The 16,504-nt window shown below is 37.5% G+C and overlaps 1 protein-coding gene across 2 annotated transcripts in view; it reads right to left on the bottom strand.

The window, feature by feature from the left end:
• LOC149187112 (uncharacterized) overlaps positions 1-16,175 on the bottom strand; it is a 53,397-nt gene extending 37,222 nt beyond the window's left edge. The window contains exons 1-2 of one of the 2 annotated variants that reach the window (XM_089411287.1): positions 15,733-16,175; positions 15,358-15,509 (exon numbers count right to left, since the gene is read on the bottom strand). In XM_089411287.1, the coding sequence (XP_089267413.1) occupies positions 15,358-15,509; positions 15,733-15,746 (166 nt within the window). In that variant the 5' untranslated portion in view covers positions 15,747-16,175. The remainder of the gene's footprint in view (positions 1-15,357; positions 15,510-15,732) is intronic. The other variant, XM_089411288.1, reaches the window with a different exon arrangement.
• Positions 16,176-16,504: the final 329 nt, after the last annotated feature.

The following is a 16,504-nucleotide window of genomic DNA, read 5'->3' as shown; positions in this document are numbered from 1 at the left end:
AACCATGCAACAATACACTTCTTGTTACCGTCAAATTTGTAGAGTTCAAGTTTTGCTCTTCGTTGATATGTCAGAACCATTGGGGTAAAGAGAGGGTGTTGATTCGCAAGCTGCATATTTGAGAATTGATTCCAGAGCTACATATTTTGAAAATTCGTGTTACTATTTTGTTGATGGGGTATGGACGATGCTTTTGGAGACTTGGATTTCTCATGCAAGTCTAACGAGTTTGACAATCCAGAGAATTGAGATGTTGAGTAGCTTCATTATTCTGGGGTATTTGATCAGGTGTAATCTTCAACTTGTCACAAATACAGGTCAACATCACCATTGCTTGATCACCGTATTTGAAAGGATTGCATGAGCCCTTTTAAATTCATTATGGTTCTTCTCAAGATGACTCTCTATTCTCTTTGATGTATCCTGGAGCGCCTCGATTTGTTCACCATGTCCAGTCACCTTAGTCTCCAGATCTATTAATCTTTTATTGAAATCGGCCATCGACATTGATGAAGCCATTGATCGGGTATGCGGTGGAGTATACTTATCCAACTTAACTTTTCTTAACTTGATCCTAATTTTTTTTATTTTATTTTTTTAATTAAGAAAAACCCCTTCTTCTTTTTTCTTCTTTTTTGTTTTTAAATTATATCATTACATTATAATTATATTATTATATAACTATATAACTTTAATTATATAATTATATTATTATATTATTATATACTTTATAACTTATTAAACGAAAATGTGGATAAATAAAGGTTTGGATGGTGATGAAACGTCAACGGTGGATGGAGTGACGAGCCACGGTGAATGACAGTGGTCAACACGGAGACTTGGAAATAAGAATAGTGACTAGTGGAGAAATGTAATAATGATTGGTCAACAGCCGACACAGAACAAGGAACAGAAGCGTTGAGTGGGTCGGAACCACACGGAAGGTTAAATGGGAACCACGCGGAACGATGGTACAAGGACGCAACGAAGAATCAGAGGTGACGCAGTCGAAAAACAGGTGACGTGATGGCGAAGTACAGGCGGAGGAACAAGGTAAGGATGATTCACAGCATGTGGAAGGCGTAGCAATGAAGTGCGGAAATGTGGCAGGGCAGAAAAAGCACAACAACAGCAGAAAGCACAAACAAAGGAAGGTGAAAGGCAGAGCACAAGGGCGAGCAGTAGTGGAACTAGATGCCAGGGATGTCAAACTTTGCTCTGATACCAAATGGAGCGCACAATTCATTGATTGGCAGAAATAAGAATAGATATTATTAAATATTTAATAGTGTTTACAATTGTGGTAGGCCTTAGCTTAAATACAGCCATGGGTGCCTCTTGGTGAAAGATCATGCCCTTTTCCTAATTACTTACTAATTATAAACTATTTAATTTTATATAACAGAAACAGATTTATCCTTGCACTATCCTTCAAAGTTGGTTGAAGTAGTTCTTCTTCCCACTTTCTCTTGCCTCCTATTAGATTCAATGCCTAAATCCAAACTTCTTTAGTAAAGGAACAATGTATTACCAAATGATCTACAGACTATACTAATTTTACACAGAAAACATCTTCCTGGACCCTGCCATGTCCTTTTATAGCAATTACCTGTTAAAGTTCGAATACCAACCAGATTTATTTTCCCACAGCAATTTATTTTATCCCCAGAAATTTATTTATTTACCTAAATCAACACTGAATAACAGAAAAATAAAATCACTAGTATTTTTAACTTCTAGAAATAAATATATGCAGCAGAAATTAAATCAAAGAGATCAATCACACATTGCAAAAATAATTGGAAAATATAGGTTTTCAACCCACAAAGGTACAAGAAGAAATACAATATCCGGATAATGTAACTCGACTCACAGACAATGAATTCAGCTCAAGGAATTAGGCCTCTAGGAAATCAGCCTCCGAAAGAAATCAACCCAAATACTCAGCGAGCAAAATCGACTAACGCCCTCCTTGCATGCCACTATTGTACACTAGGGAAAACTCAGCCTTCCAGCAACTTGGCCTCCTCCAAATCAAATCAATCTCCCTCCAGCAACTTGGCCCTGCAATTTCCTCCACTTGACCACCTGGATTCATCCACAATCCGCTCGCACTTCTTTTATGCGCTCCGGTCACTAAGCGACTCGCACTACAGAAAATCGCTCTCTTTGTGATGACTCACTCACTTGAGTTTTGTGTATCTTCACCTCTTCTTTAGGCCTCCTTTATAATCTTCATTAGGCCCAAATCCCTAACCCTAATCTCCCTTATAAAACATCTTGGAGATCAACGGTTGAGATTATTTATAAGTCACTTAAACAATTAAATTAATTATCCTTAGAAAATGACTTAATGGTCCACAATATTTAATGGAATTTAATTATTGTACTTTTCCTAAGTTAGACTTAGGAAAGAAGACATAAATCACTTACTCCGCCAAGCAAGCACCTAGAAGAGGCACATACTGTCTTCCACATGCTAGGACACCAACTCTATTTAGAAGACCTTTCAAAGCTACCACCCACATCAACATTACCCCTGCAACTCCACTCCTCCAACTCTAACATATCCCAAACCAAAGTCTACAATACCTCGTAGGTACCTCAACACATGCTTTGTTGCCACCCAATGAACCTATTTCGGCTCTACCATGAACTGGCTAAGTGTGTTCACAGCAAACAGCAAAACATTTATCTGGCCTAGTGTTGACCAAATACATCAAGGAACCCATCAGCTTCTTGTACAATGTGGAATCCACTAATTCACCTTCAGAAGCACTCAACTTCTTTCCTTCTGATCTCGACACTATATCCCATACATCATTGCTCATGATGGAGCTATACTCATCTATCATGGCATCCCTCCAAACCTAGTCACCTATAGCCTCCTAAAAAGTGGAAGGCTCAGACTCGCTGACATTGCTCGACAATGCCAAATAACTGGAAAATCTAGTAGGTGGTCTAATCTGTGTGAAAGTGCTGCTAGGAGCCTCCACATGCTCCTTAGCATCTCGCAAGGTCTGATGGGACCATCTCGGCCTCCTCCTGGTAGAGCTCGAAGGAATATCCAGCTCATCCTCCAGATCTGCTAATTGTGTGCCTGTTGTTGGTGTTGTTGACCTTTATTCAGCCTTAGGAGCTTCTCGCCCCTGCTCCTCTGCCACTGCTAGCTCCTTCTCATGAGATCTCCTAAGGCACCTTACCTTATCAAATTTGACATCCCGACACAAGAGCACCTTCCTCTGTCCTAGAATGTAGACTCAATAGGCCTTTGAGACCTCACTATAGCGCACAAATGTCAAATACACCTCGTTCTGACAAGGGCTCCAGCTTAGTCGTTTTCTCTATGGGAACGTGGACATAAACTAGACTACCGAATATGCGCAAATGACACATCCAATTTCACTTCTGTAAACAGCTCTTCAGGAGTCATATCCTCCAATATCCTGTGAGGACTCTTGTTCTGCACGTACACAGTTGTATTGCAAGCATCTACCCACAAAACCATAGGAAATTCTTGATCATAGATCATTACCCTCGTTGCATCCATTATGGTCCTGTTCTTCCTCTTAGCAGCCCCATTCTGCTATGGGTTGTAAGGTAACGTGAACTCCTTAATCCTTGCTTCCTTGCAAAAATCTTGGAACTTGTTGAAGGCATACTCGCCCCCATTATCAGATCTCAACACCTTAATCTTCTTCCCAGTCTCGTTCTCCTGAACTCCTGAAACTGATCGAAGACCTCATCCTTGGCCTTCAGGAAGTAGATCTAAATTTTTTTGGAATAATCATATATGAATGTTGCAAATTATAAGGACATTGTGATCGATGTCATAGATATAGGACCACAAATATCTAAGTGCACCAAGTCTAGCACTCCCTTAGACTTAGTCTCACTGTGAGGATATGCAACTTTGGCTTGCTACCCAGTGCACACCCTTTACACACCGCATCCTGCTCCACCCTAATCTCTAGAAAACCAATCACAGTCCTCTGCAACATAGGGAGAACTTTGTAGTGTAGGTGTCCCATCATCCTATGCCAAATCTCGCTCTAGCTATCACTCTCATGTGTGAGAGCCTTCATCAGTTATCCTCTCAACAGATAGAGATCCCTCTCCCTTCTTCCAATCACCCACTTCTTGCTGAGATTAGTCCTTTTGGCCCAACAACCACTTCACCTCCAGTAAAGCTAGCCTCTAATCCTCTATCTTCTATGGCCAAAATTGAAAGAAGATTCTTCTCCAAATTCGATGCATACGACACTTCATTCACCTCCATGATGCGACCTGAGTCCATCTGAAACTCAATACTCCTAGTGCCTTCTATTGCATACTTGGCCTTGTCACCAAGCTCCAGATATACATCCCTGGGCCCCTTGGTCATGTGGATGAAAATGTCTCTAAATCTCGTCATATGGCAAGATGCTCCACTGTCCACGAACCAAACACCTCTCATGACAATTCCAAAAAGGCAAGACACTAGAGCGAAGTTTTTCTCAAACTTCTCAAGCATCTCTTCCATTTGCATAGTAGTTGTTGCAGTCTTTCCCTTGCCTTTCTTCTTGTTTGGGCACCAACTGGCAAAATGTCTGAACTTGTGACAAGCAAAGTATTTAGCTTTGCTCATGTCCTTTTCCTTTTTTTTCTATGAAGATCCTCCCCCACTCTCGCTTTGCTTGGCCTTCGCTTTGCCTTATTTCATTTGTGCAGCAAGAGCAAGCTCATCTTTATCCTCGGCACCCTTTCGTTGTCCTCCAGCCAATGAGTTCTCCCATATCTCCTTTTAGATGAAGTTATACCACAACCAACTCAAATCAAGAATAGATTGCCTTGCAAGGACCCCATCAACAAAGGTGGTCCAGTGCTTGACGCAGCCCTTCAAAGCCACTTTAACCAGCTTTGAATCAGTCACAGTTTCCCCAAAAGTTGTAAGCTCATCATGAGCCTATTGGATCCTTGTGAGGTAAGATGTCACGGTCTCAAATCTACTCATTTTGAGGTTGTCTAATTTCTCTTACAACACCATTTTTTCTGTTTTCATTTGAACTTTCATAAAGACCAGTCAAAGCTACCCACATTTGTTGTCCAATATGATGTATCCTCCCGTGATATGTGAATAATTATGTGATCCCTCGCACCATCCAAAATTATGCAACTTGCTTTCATATCTTTGATCTTTTGTTCCACTGCAAGGTTTGGATCTGAAGGAAATTGAATGTCTCAACTCACAATATCCCACAAACCATTCATCTTCAGAATCATGGTAATTCACTCCTTCCAGGGACTGAAATTTGCTGCCCAATCCAACTTGCCTTCATATCGCAAACTGCTCAATGATCCCATCTCCACAAATTGACCATGGCCACAAAACCCAGCTGCAAAATTTTAAAAAAATAATTACGCTGCTGCAAAAAGGAAACTCACTACTACAAACCCTCGTGATCTCAGATCTCACTCTCAAAGTCTTCTAGAATACTCTGACACCATGTTAAATTTTGAATACCAGCCAAATTTATTTTCTCAAGGCAATTTATTTTTACCTAATAATTTATTTATTTACCTAAATAAGCACTAAATCATCGAAAAATAAAATCACTGGTATTTTTAACTTCTAGAAATAAATATAAGCCCCGAGGGATAGCTTAATTGGTCAAAGTCTCGTTGTTAAAGCATCTCGCCATTAGAAGGTTGTAACGACCAAAAGTCGTATACGAAGCGAAAATCTTTAAAATACTTCAAAGACGTAAATGTCCATTGTAAGACATGTAGCTGTATATTGAATATTGTATAGGAATTGATATGAGATATGAGATGATTACAAATTAGATGAGGGTCTACTTATATACCCTAGGCAGGTGCCCTTTCATGAATGGTTATGTCTCTTAAGACATGCCTCTTCATTACTAACTAACTAACCATTAGTTAATTAATTATTATTTTTTATTATTATATTTATATTTACATTTATATTTATTATTTTTATATAAATTATATTCATAACATTGTCTCTCTCTTCAAAAAGCCTTGTCCTCAAATCTTACTGAGAATATCTTCTTGTCTCTGAACTTTCATCTTTGTTGATACAAGATGATATGATGCACTGAGTGATAGACAAAATTGTCGTACTGAGAACAGATCAGACCATCCTAGATTAATCTTCTGTGGAACCTTCTAATCTCTGGAACAATGTTACTTGGGAGAGGGAGCGAAAGCGGGGAGCGGGAGCGAAAACGGGTGCAGGAGCGACATTTTCAGAAGCTCCCGGTTTGGGAGCGAATCCCGAAGCGTTTTTTATATAATATATATATTTTTATATTTTTTATATTTTGATACATATATGTCAACAAAAACATGTAGAATGATGAATTAGATATAAAAAACATAAAAAGACATAGATTGAACCATATAACAACAATCATCTAGAAGTTATAATCTTCATCAACCACATCCACAAGTTAGTAACATAGTAACATACAAAATATTGAGTCTCATGATTCATCAATCTTAAAGTTTCAAGCTTTCAAAATTCAATATATAACATTTATCATCATTGATCACCAAAGTTGTACTTGTAAGCTAAGTGTAACCATTACAACAAATGATATCTAACATGAAATGAAATGAAACAACTTTCAACTTTCATGAAGCATCATATTCATAAATTCATTACTAATGAGTTATAATTGCCAACTTCAAACTTAAATTGTCATAAATTGTTTAAAAAAATATCATAATAAATATGAAAGAGTCAATAGTTATAAAAATTACTAGAAACTAGAAAAGACAAGTAAATCTATTGTCTATTTCTTATTCTTGGGCCTCTTGCCACCACGAGAAATGTCTAATTTTTTAGTCTTGTTGGAAAATCAGGATCTTTGTCATTAATATCACCCTCTAAGCATTAATATCCAGAGGTATCTTTGTCATTACCTCTATATCTGTATAGGGATCTTTTTCATTTATATCACCCTCTAAGAATTAACATAAGATAGAAAAAGCATAGCATGTCAAGTCAAGATTTTGTTTGAGTGATGCGTACATTTTTAGGAGGGTCATGATAGAGGAGTTCGACAACCAATGTTACTAACATCAAGGTACATAGAGGGATTGGTGCTCTTGATTAAATATGAGTTCCATACCCTAATACAAGACAAAATTCAATGGAAACATTGTAATCCCCAAGTCCTGAAATCCTGAAAAACTGATAAGTCCACTGGATTTTGAATGAAATCTAAAATTCTACTTTCTCCATATGAAATCCAATGAGGTCGGAACCACTCTCAAACATCCTCAGTCATTTCATGGTAATGTTAAAAATTGAAGTAAAAATATGAAAATGAAGATTAATGAGAATGTCACTTTTACTTTAAGAATTTAACATTACCATGAATCACATATCAATACTAGGGCCATAGGCTTGATCATTAAGCTACCCCACTCAAAACTTATTTGTTTCTTTGAAAAAAATTGCATTTGGAACATTACTACAAAAAAAAAATTGCAAAAAAGGCTAAACACTCCCAAAAAGGCAAGGAGCGCAAACTTTTTTTAGGGAGCGCGCTCCCGACCCGCTCCCCCGCCCGGAGTGCGGATTGGGAGCGGGATCGAGGGGGGCCACTCCCCCACAACACTGCTCTGAAAATTTGTGATGAATAGTTATTGTAGGATTGGATTCTGCAAACTTCGGTATTCTTGGGAACATAAATTTGCCGTTTATGTTTTGAGTGATACTGGTACGCAAATTGATTGGAAAGTCTACTCTTGTGATTCAGATGTCGATAAATAATTCTTCTGGTTAGAATTCCCTTATCATGTTAGTGGTTGTTTCCTAATTTCATTCAGGCTTGTTGTTGTTGAGTTGGTTGTTGAATCATCATTTGGAATGTCCATCATTTGAATTGCAACTTCTACATGTGTCTTCACTTTAGTAGGTTTATCCTCTACTTGAGTTAAGACTTTGACTAGATCAGTGTTTGTTTCTTTATCTTCAACTTGGACTGAAATGACTAGAGGCTTCAATACTACTTGAAGTTGCTCTAACTTGTCATTTAGTGATTTCTTGTCACTTTTAAGCTTCTTTCTCTTTATCTTTAAATTTCTTATGTGCTCTTATAATTTTTTATTAAGGGTTTTTAGGCACAAATTTTCTTTTTCTTTTTCTGATAGATTCTCCTTTAGTTCCTTATCAGAACTTTCATTTTCTTGTTTTAGTCTTTGTTTATTAACCTTGGACTTTTTTATCTGTGAAAGTAATTTCTCATTGTGGTCCCTTAGACGCCAAATTTCTTCGTTGCTTTCTGTTGATTTTTCATGAAACCTATCTTCGAGATCTTTATATTTCTTCTCTGATGCTTCGTTTTTTTTTTAAGTTTTGTGATTTCTTCCTTTAATCGTTTTATTTGCATCTGCTCATTGACTTGATGTTCTTCTCTACTAAATAATCTTCCACACCTTGGACAACGTAAATTGCACCTTTTTTGGATATATGTATATCCAATTTCGTCTGGACAACTTGGACATTTAGTCCAAAATAGTGATTGTTGTGTGGGACTCATCTTGACTACTTCCTTCATTATTTTCGAATTAGGCTCCATTTTTCTTGACTTGATAACCTTCCTTGGTAATATATATACTCTCAACAATTGTTTTTTTCTTAAACTCTCTTTTTTTTTTTTTTTTTAACTTTTTTTTCCCTTTTTTTTTACTTTATTTTGTTTTTTTTATAAATTTTTTTCTATATATATTTATAATCTTCTTTTTTTTCTTTTTGAAAAGTTACAACCCTAGTGAAACGTGGTTATTCACCTCTTTGGGGTATAATACAAAATATATGTCCACTTATGTGCCTTTGGCTCAGTTAATTTTCTCCACGTAAAAAGTAAAACTTACCATTCACATAAAGAGATTTTGTATTCATTTTGTTCTTCTTTTACCTTGAAAATACCATGGGCAATTACCATGGGTTGCTAAAACCACAAGTTTGTAAACCACTTAATGAAGAATCAAAATGATCTTATCTACTCTTCCTCCTCTTACATATAGTTTTAATGATATTTGGGAAGATACCCTTTTGACTTTATCATGCACTTTTTATCAATAATGTAGAACATTTTTATATATATGAATGTTCTCCTTCAAAATTTATATCAGACTATTTTTTTTTACTAGAACCATTGAAATGTCAATGGCCAAAGGCCTTATTATTATTATTATTATTATTAATTAAATATTTTTTTAACTCTTTTCTTTTATAATCTTTTTTCCAAATCATTTTTTTAAGTGGCCAAGGACCTGACCGAAAATGGAGAAACTCCAATTCATGTAGCGAAACGCTTTAGTTGCGACGACAATTTGATGGCCAAAGGCCAGGATTTGCCAACGTCGCTTTGATACCAATATAACGAACAAGGTTCATAAACAGAGCAGAATATTCAGAATATCTGAAATATATAAATATCCATGATAAGACAAGTAATAATTATATATAGAATTGTTGAGTGTACAAAAGATATGAGATGATTATAGATGAGAATGAGGGTCTGCTTATATACCCTAGGCAGGTGTCCTTTCATGAATGGTCATGTCTCTAAGACATGCCTCTTCATTACTAACTAACTAACTATTAGTTAATTAATTATTATTAATTATTATTATATTTATATTTATATTTATATTTATATGTATTATCTTTATATGAATTATATTCATAACAGAGGTCATGGGGTCAATTCTCCTCGACACCCATGGGGTTATGCTCTGATTAGTTTGTCCGACAAGATGCGATCACTTTGGGTAGATTTGCTTAGATTTTCCGCCAAAAAAAAACTTTTAGAAATAAATATATGCAACGAAAATTAATAATTCAGAGAGACCAATCACACATTGCAAAAATAATTCACCCACAACAATTCTCCATCATCTATTGTCTAGAAAATCTCGTTTTTGACCCATAGAGATACAAGGAGAAATACAACATTTGAAACCTGCAACTCAGCTCACACAGAATGAATTCAGCCCAAGGAATTTGGCCTGTAGGAAATCAGCGTCCCGAAGAAATCGGCCCAAATACTTAGCCAGCAAAATTGACCTACGTCCTCCTTGCGTGCACCACTACTGCGCACTAGGGTAAACTCTGCCTTCCATCAACTTGGCCTCCTCCAAATCAAAACAATTTCCCTCTAGCAACTCGACCCTGCAATCTACTTGCATTTCTCCTTCTCTGCGCTCTAGTCATTGAGGCATCTCACTAGAGAAACCCGCACTCTCCGTGATGATTCACTCACTTGAGTTTTGTGTATCTTGATTCCTCACCTCTTCGCTAGGCCTCCTTTATAATCTTCATTAAGTCAAATCCCTAACCCTAATCTCCCTTCTAAAACATCTTGGAGATCAATGGTTGAGATTATTTATAAGTCACTTAAATAATTAAATTATTTATCCTTAGAAAATGACTTAATGGTACACAATAATTAATTGACTTTAATTATTGTACTTTTCCTAAGTTAGACTTAGGAAAGAAGACATAAATCACTTACTCCGCCAAGCAAGCACCTAGAAGAGGCAAATACTGTCTTCCACATGCTAGGACACCAAGCCTATGTAGAAGGCCTTCCGAAACTACCACCTGCATCAATATTACCCCGGGTAAGAAACTGGTTGAATAAGGCCAACCAGAGAATCATTTTTATGGGGGATTTCAGTTTCCAGATTATCAACGACCATATCCTTGCTCCTCCCCTATTCTGCCTTCATACACTAGTTTTGCTGTGCAGCATCCATAAGCTTTGTTCTTTTGATCAAATGATTTCATCTACCTTATCCTTCAGCCTTATGGCATCATGTTTCAGGCTGAATACATCTGCTAATTTCCACTTGAGTTCCAATTGTAAAGCATTTTTCCATCCTTGATCCCAAATAGAACTGGAACCTTATCTGCAGCATCTGCTAAGTGATATATCTGCTTATTGTTGAGGACATTTTTTAACAGATCTGATAACATAAGGTTAGGTGAACAGCCCATTACCTACTCTGCTTCCTTACTCTGATCTGATAACATAAAGATCCTTTCTCTGCTTCCGTTACCTACTTTCCAAACCAACTACCTCCCTAACAGTGGGAAGGCTCTCACTAATGCTTTCCAAATAACTGATGCTCCTCGGGAAGGCTTGGCCTCTCTTCTTATCCAGTCCTACACAAATGCAGGACCTATATACTTCTCTCCCATAACATTCGATCTGCATCATCTTCCACACTCTTTTCCGCCAGAGCTTGGCCAAATAGATGTATCTTTTTCATACCTCAACCTACTGCATCTTTTGGCTTTGGAAGCCTATACTCCATTTGACCAGGGCTATATCTTTTTTTTTACTCTTTTCCCTGTCCATAGGAGACTGAAGCATTTTCTTCTAATTCTGTCCAGCATACACTTAGGAGTATATGCTAAGAACAATCACTAAACAGGTATGTCACCTAGCACTGATTTTTCCAAGATCAACCTTCCCCCAGACGACAGCCATCTGTAACACTAGTTTGTCACTCTTCCTTCAATCTTCTCATAAAGCCATTGCCATTCTTTTAGTTTGTAATCATTAGGTTTAAGACAGAACCCCAGATATTTTATACCCTATAGAAATATAGGGTAGAACATGGGTTAATTGCCTTTCTTTGTCTTCCTCCAAGCCATTAAATAGAATAGAAGATTTGTGATTATTCGTTTCCATCCCTGTTGTGGTCAAAATTTCCTTCCAATTCCAAACAACATTACATCATCCACAAATAAAGTATGTGTCAGTGAGAGTGAGTAACTGACATTCCCAATTTGATACCTTTGATAGATCCCTCCCTTTTGGAAGCTGTGATTAACTTACTTAAACCCTCTGCCACCAATAAGAATAGGAATGGGGACATTCAGCAACCCTGCCTGAATCCCTCCCGTCACAAAATCTGGAGGGAGATCCATTTATTAATACTGCATAAGAGGCTGAGGAGAGACAACCCAATGCTTAGTTCACAACTTGGACCTTCATTCTTATTTGAATTAATAACAGCCTGAGGTATAACCAACACACTTTGTTATATGTAACCAGCCCAATTTTCTTAACCAAAGCCCGGAGTTTCTTTACCTTTATTGTATGAAGAGCTTCTTGTGCTGTTCTCACAGCATCATGTATTTGACTGTTGTAGAGAAACATGGACTGCTTTTTTTATATAAAGCCTGAAAATATAATTTTGAGTCTATTTGCCGGGATCTTCATTGTGAATTTGTAGTTGTACACTTGAGTTGCATAGAAAAATAGGCCTATAGTTTGCAAAAGTCTCCAGTTCATTCTTCTTTGGAATCAAAGCTACATAAGCTGCATCTATTGGCTCCCAAAACCTTTACAACTCTCCCTCCTAGAAATCAAAGAATCCCATATAAAGTTCAGCTGTCCATCCATTTGGCCCCGGACTATCTTTGCCCTTTATAAAGGACTCTAAGACTGACTTTAGTTCCTCTTGAGTCTTTAGTAACTTCCGAAAAGTTTAGGAAATTTTTCATATTTCTGTCACCTTCTGACAACCAGATAGCCTTGCTTTTCCATCTAAATTTTGCTTATGCTTATTCTTGCTCCAAGAGTCTCCTTTTTACTTCTTCAAGAGATCTTAATCTCTTACTCACTTCTTCTATAAAGATACCTTTAATGTTATTTTCAAAACAGCAGTCTTATTTCTTTTTTTGCCCTTGGAAAATCTGGGCAGATCAACCCCGAAGGGAATCGTTTAAAGCCCGTCGCCCAAACTAGCAGGGCCTAACCCCAAAGGCATCGAGGATAATTGACCCTGTGATCTCCCGATCAGCGAGGTACTTAACAACAGGGACTCGACCAGTTGAGCTAACCCTTGGGGCTAACAGCAGTCTTATTTCCTCCTCAATCTCATTTAGCATTTGTTCAGCTTCCTTTGCTTTTTCATCATATGTCCAATTTGATATTACTTTTTTGAACTTCTTCAAATTGTCGACTCAGCATCTCTCCTATGTTTGGATTAAACCTTCTCCAATAATGAATGACCAGCTCTCTAAACCCTTCTTCTTGTAACCATGTATGGTTGAATTCAAAATGGGCCTGGAGTTTTATGGCATGTGGTCATCCTTTTCTACTCGGAACAGAATACGGGGATGATCCAAAGAACCATTTATCCCTACCCACAGCTTCAGACCTCCCAGTTTCCTCAAATATAATCTTTGCAACCAAAAATCTGTTGAGCCTCTTTGAGACCCCTTCTCTTCCACTTCTATATTTCCTCCATGTAGGAACAAGCTGATTAGGTTCCACATCACACAACCCCATATCCTCAAACAACTAAGAGGAATAAGAGTTCTTGCCTAGCATTGCACCACAAGCCCCCACCCTCCAACACACCACCAACAACTCTCTTGACTTCATTGTCAAATTTCGATCACCCTTCTGAGCTCTAATTGTGTAACAAAGACGAATTTATTAGTTCTATAGAATCTTTCCAACCTATAATATATTCCTCCTTATTTTCCTTCTAAATCCAATGAACAAAAGGACCAAACCTTCAGGACTAAAGAAAGAACCATCATTGCTTTTGCCGCTTTGCAAATAATCTCCTAAATCATAGTAGTATTCTGCCTAAATTTAGACAACCGTCTTTTTAGGGCTAACTTCTTATGGGCACCCCCTTACCCTCTCGCATTCAAGAAGAGAAATATCATCGGGTCTCTTTGTCAGAGATTGACCTTACTCAAAAGGGCCCCCTTAATAGTCAATTGTTTATCATCATTCACTTATTTTTTGGCCATGGTCAGGTCAGATATTCGATATTTTGTCAATGGTTGGCCTAGATCAAATGCCAAACCCCCTTCTATTCCCTCATCTTCCTTCTAGGTATTATCCTCTATAGGCTTTAATTTGCATCTAGATAATTCTTTCCCTTCTATCCTAGGGAGCGTTTGTATCCACGAGTTCCAATGTTGTCAAAAGAGCCCTTACCACCTAAACACTCCTTAATGCAAATGTTTGAAAAAAGGATAGGGCTTTCTTCATTTACCTAAAGACTTCTATCCTCAATAGGGAGCTCGGATTCTTCCCATTCCCTTTTTAAGGACCAACTCTTAACCTAAACATGTTCTAATGGGCTTCCCCTCAAAGATTTTCTTTTCCAAAATTTGCAAATAACATAGGCTAGGAATATTCGTGACCTTAGGAGAACCTCCTCTCCATCTTCGTCGTCAACAAATTCCTCCTCCATCTCACACAATTCAAAATTCAAATAAGGCACAGCATAAGGGGTTAGCACATCTTGGCCATTTTGTTCCTGATTGCCCATCTTTGCCATTTGGAAGCTCTAATTGTTGAAGAACATGCAACTTCTTTCTCTCTCTCTATTATCACATGTGACCTCCCTCCCTCTAATTTTATCACATGGGAGAGAGAGAGAGAAGTTACATGTTCTTCAACAATTAAAACTTTCAAATGGCCAAGATGTGCTAACTCCTTACACCCGTTGATACGTATTTGTTTAGTACCTAAAGTAGATGAAATAGAGGAGGAACTAGAGAACTACGAAGATGGAGAGGACGTTCTCCTATGGTCATCCCCTCAAAAAAAATTGGGGTGTACTCCAACTGTTCCAAATACCCCAGCCTCCTATTCCACATTCTGGAAACACATGCAGCATAGTTACTTTCAACAAAATTCCTTAAAAAATATTCACACATTTTATATGTTGACGTTAGATGTTCCCCTAAAAATAGAATATAAAATGTATGTCAAGGTTTGAACAAAATATCCAAAAGCTTTTCTTCTATCTTATTTTAAATTTTTTACTTTTCTCTGGTAGTGATAGGGTGTCTTTCAACCAGAAAGAATAGTAAACTTTTTAGTTCTTAAGATAAGCATGCGTCTTCAGGGTTATCCGTGCCAACCTTGATAAGTTAGTTTGAGTAGATAACAGCAAAATCCATAAGAACACAACAAAAAACTGGCATCCTTTCAAAATAGTTCCATATATCTGAACAAATTATCTGACGCTGAAACATACCCCTAACCTAACCCTACCAGAAGGAGTGCAAGGTTTTTTAAGTGAGGAGAGAATAATATCGTTAAGATACTCCTTTAATCAGAAAACCTGCAATGCTATTTGATGAAAAACATACCTATAACCCCAAACCCTAACCTTAACAAATGGGATGCAAGTTTAATTTAATTGGGAGATAAGCATACCGTTAAGATGCTCTCTTTAATGATTCATAAAACCTGCAATACTATCTGATCATGAAGCATACCGATAAAACGTATACCCTAGCCCTAACAAAAGAGGTGCAATGCTAATTTAATTGAGAGAAAAGCGTACCATCAAGATGTTCCCTTAAAGAATCATAAAACCTGCAATGTTTATGGCAAATGCCGCATATGGGCTCGTGTCCAGAATGATGAGTCAATTTCATGTGCTCCACAAGATGCTCCATTTTGCAGAATTGCCTGAAGCACGCTGCACACTTGTGCCTGCAAAGCATGCATGGACAGAATTCATAACAGTAGTGGATCTTAATGTTATAAGCTTGGTGATTTCGGCCTGTCTGCTGTTCGTTGTTTACATAAAACCCCAGAAAAGCCCAATTCTAGAAGCAAATCCAAAAAAATAGGCTATGACAGTGAAATAAAATTTTCGCTGAAGTTGCAGGCAAAACTCCATAAATATCAAAGGATTAGTAGACAAAACGCTCACCTGCTTGGCTCCATGGCGAATAAACCTGTGGCTCGATTATCCGTCGCGACAATTATTTAATCTGAGATGCAAGCATAGGGAGAAGCAATGTGTATGAAGTACTGGCGGGAATACCCAGTAATGGCAATTCGATCAGTTTACCCAAGTTTTCAGTCAGTATGCCCAAGTTTTCTCGAAGCATGAACCTACATGTGTATGGAATGGCAGGCCACATGGAACAGAAGTTGGGATTGTTGGGATATCAATCGCTGGGGTAGTCTGCATTCGAAGCTGGAGTATGACTAACAGAGGCGTTCCACATAAATAGAATAGTTTGTGAAGTATTTTGGCATTTAAAAATAGATGGTCATTGGTATCCCTGATATGGGCTTTTAGTTTTGGCTTATGAGGCCAATTCCAGCATGGATGTAGCCGCATTATGTGCTTCCCATTGATATGTCTGCGTCGATGTATGGAAAGGGTGATCCAGTCAAATAATGCAATTGTTTTATCCCACATGGCATGTGAAGAGCGGAACCTATACTATGTTGGACCCCATAGGTGATTAGGGTTAACCCATTCCACGTAATCTTTATGCGTGGATATATAAAGATATCAGATGTATGTTGGAAGACAAAGGTTGGTGGTTTGTTTGGAAAGTTGAAGTAATGTGGATGTTTGCAAAAGCAATATTATTGTGTGGATAATTTTATTTTGAGATAGTGGGAATGGAGATATCACACAAAGTGTGGGGATAAAATAAATTAATATTTTTATTTTTTATTTTTTATTT

The sequence above is a fragment of the Pinus tabuliformis genome, chromosome 3_1 (genome assembly GCF_031772625.1).
Source record: "Pinus tabuliformis cultivar Carrire ecotype Pingquan chromosome 3_1, CPIR1, whole genome shotgun sequence".
NCBI classification, from domain to species: Eukaryota; Viridiplantae; Streptophyta; class Pinopsida; order Pinales; family Pinaceae; genus Pinus; species Pinus tabuliformis.
Note: the sequence above shows the minus strand (reverse complement) of the source record. Positions and strands in the feature narration are given on the sequence as shown.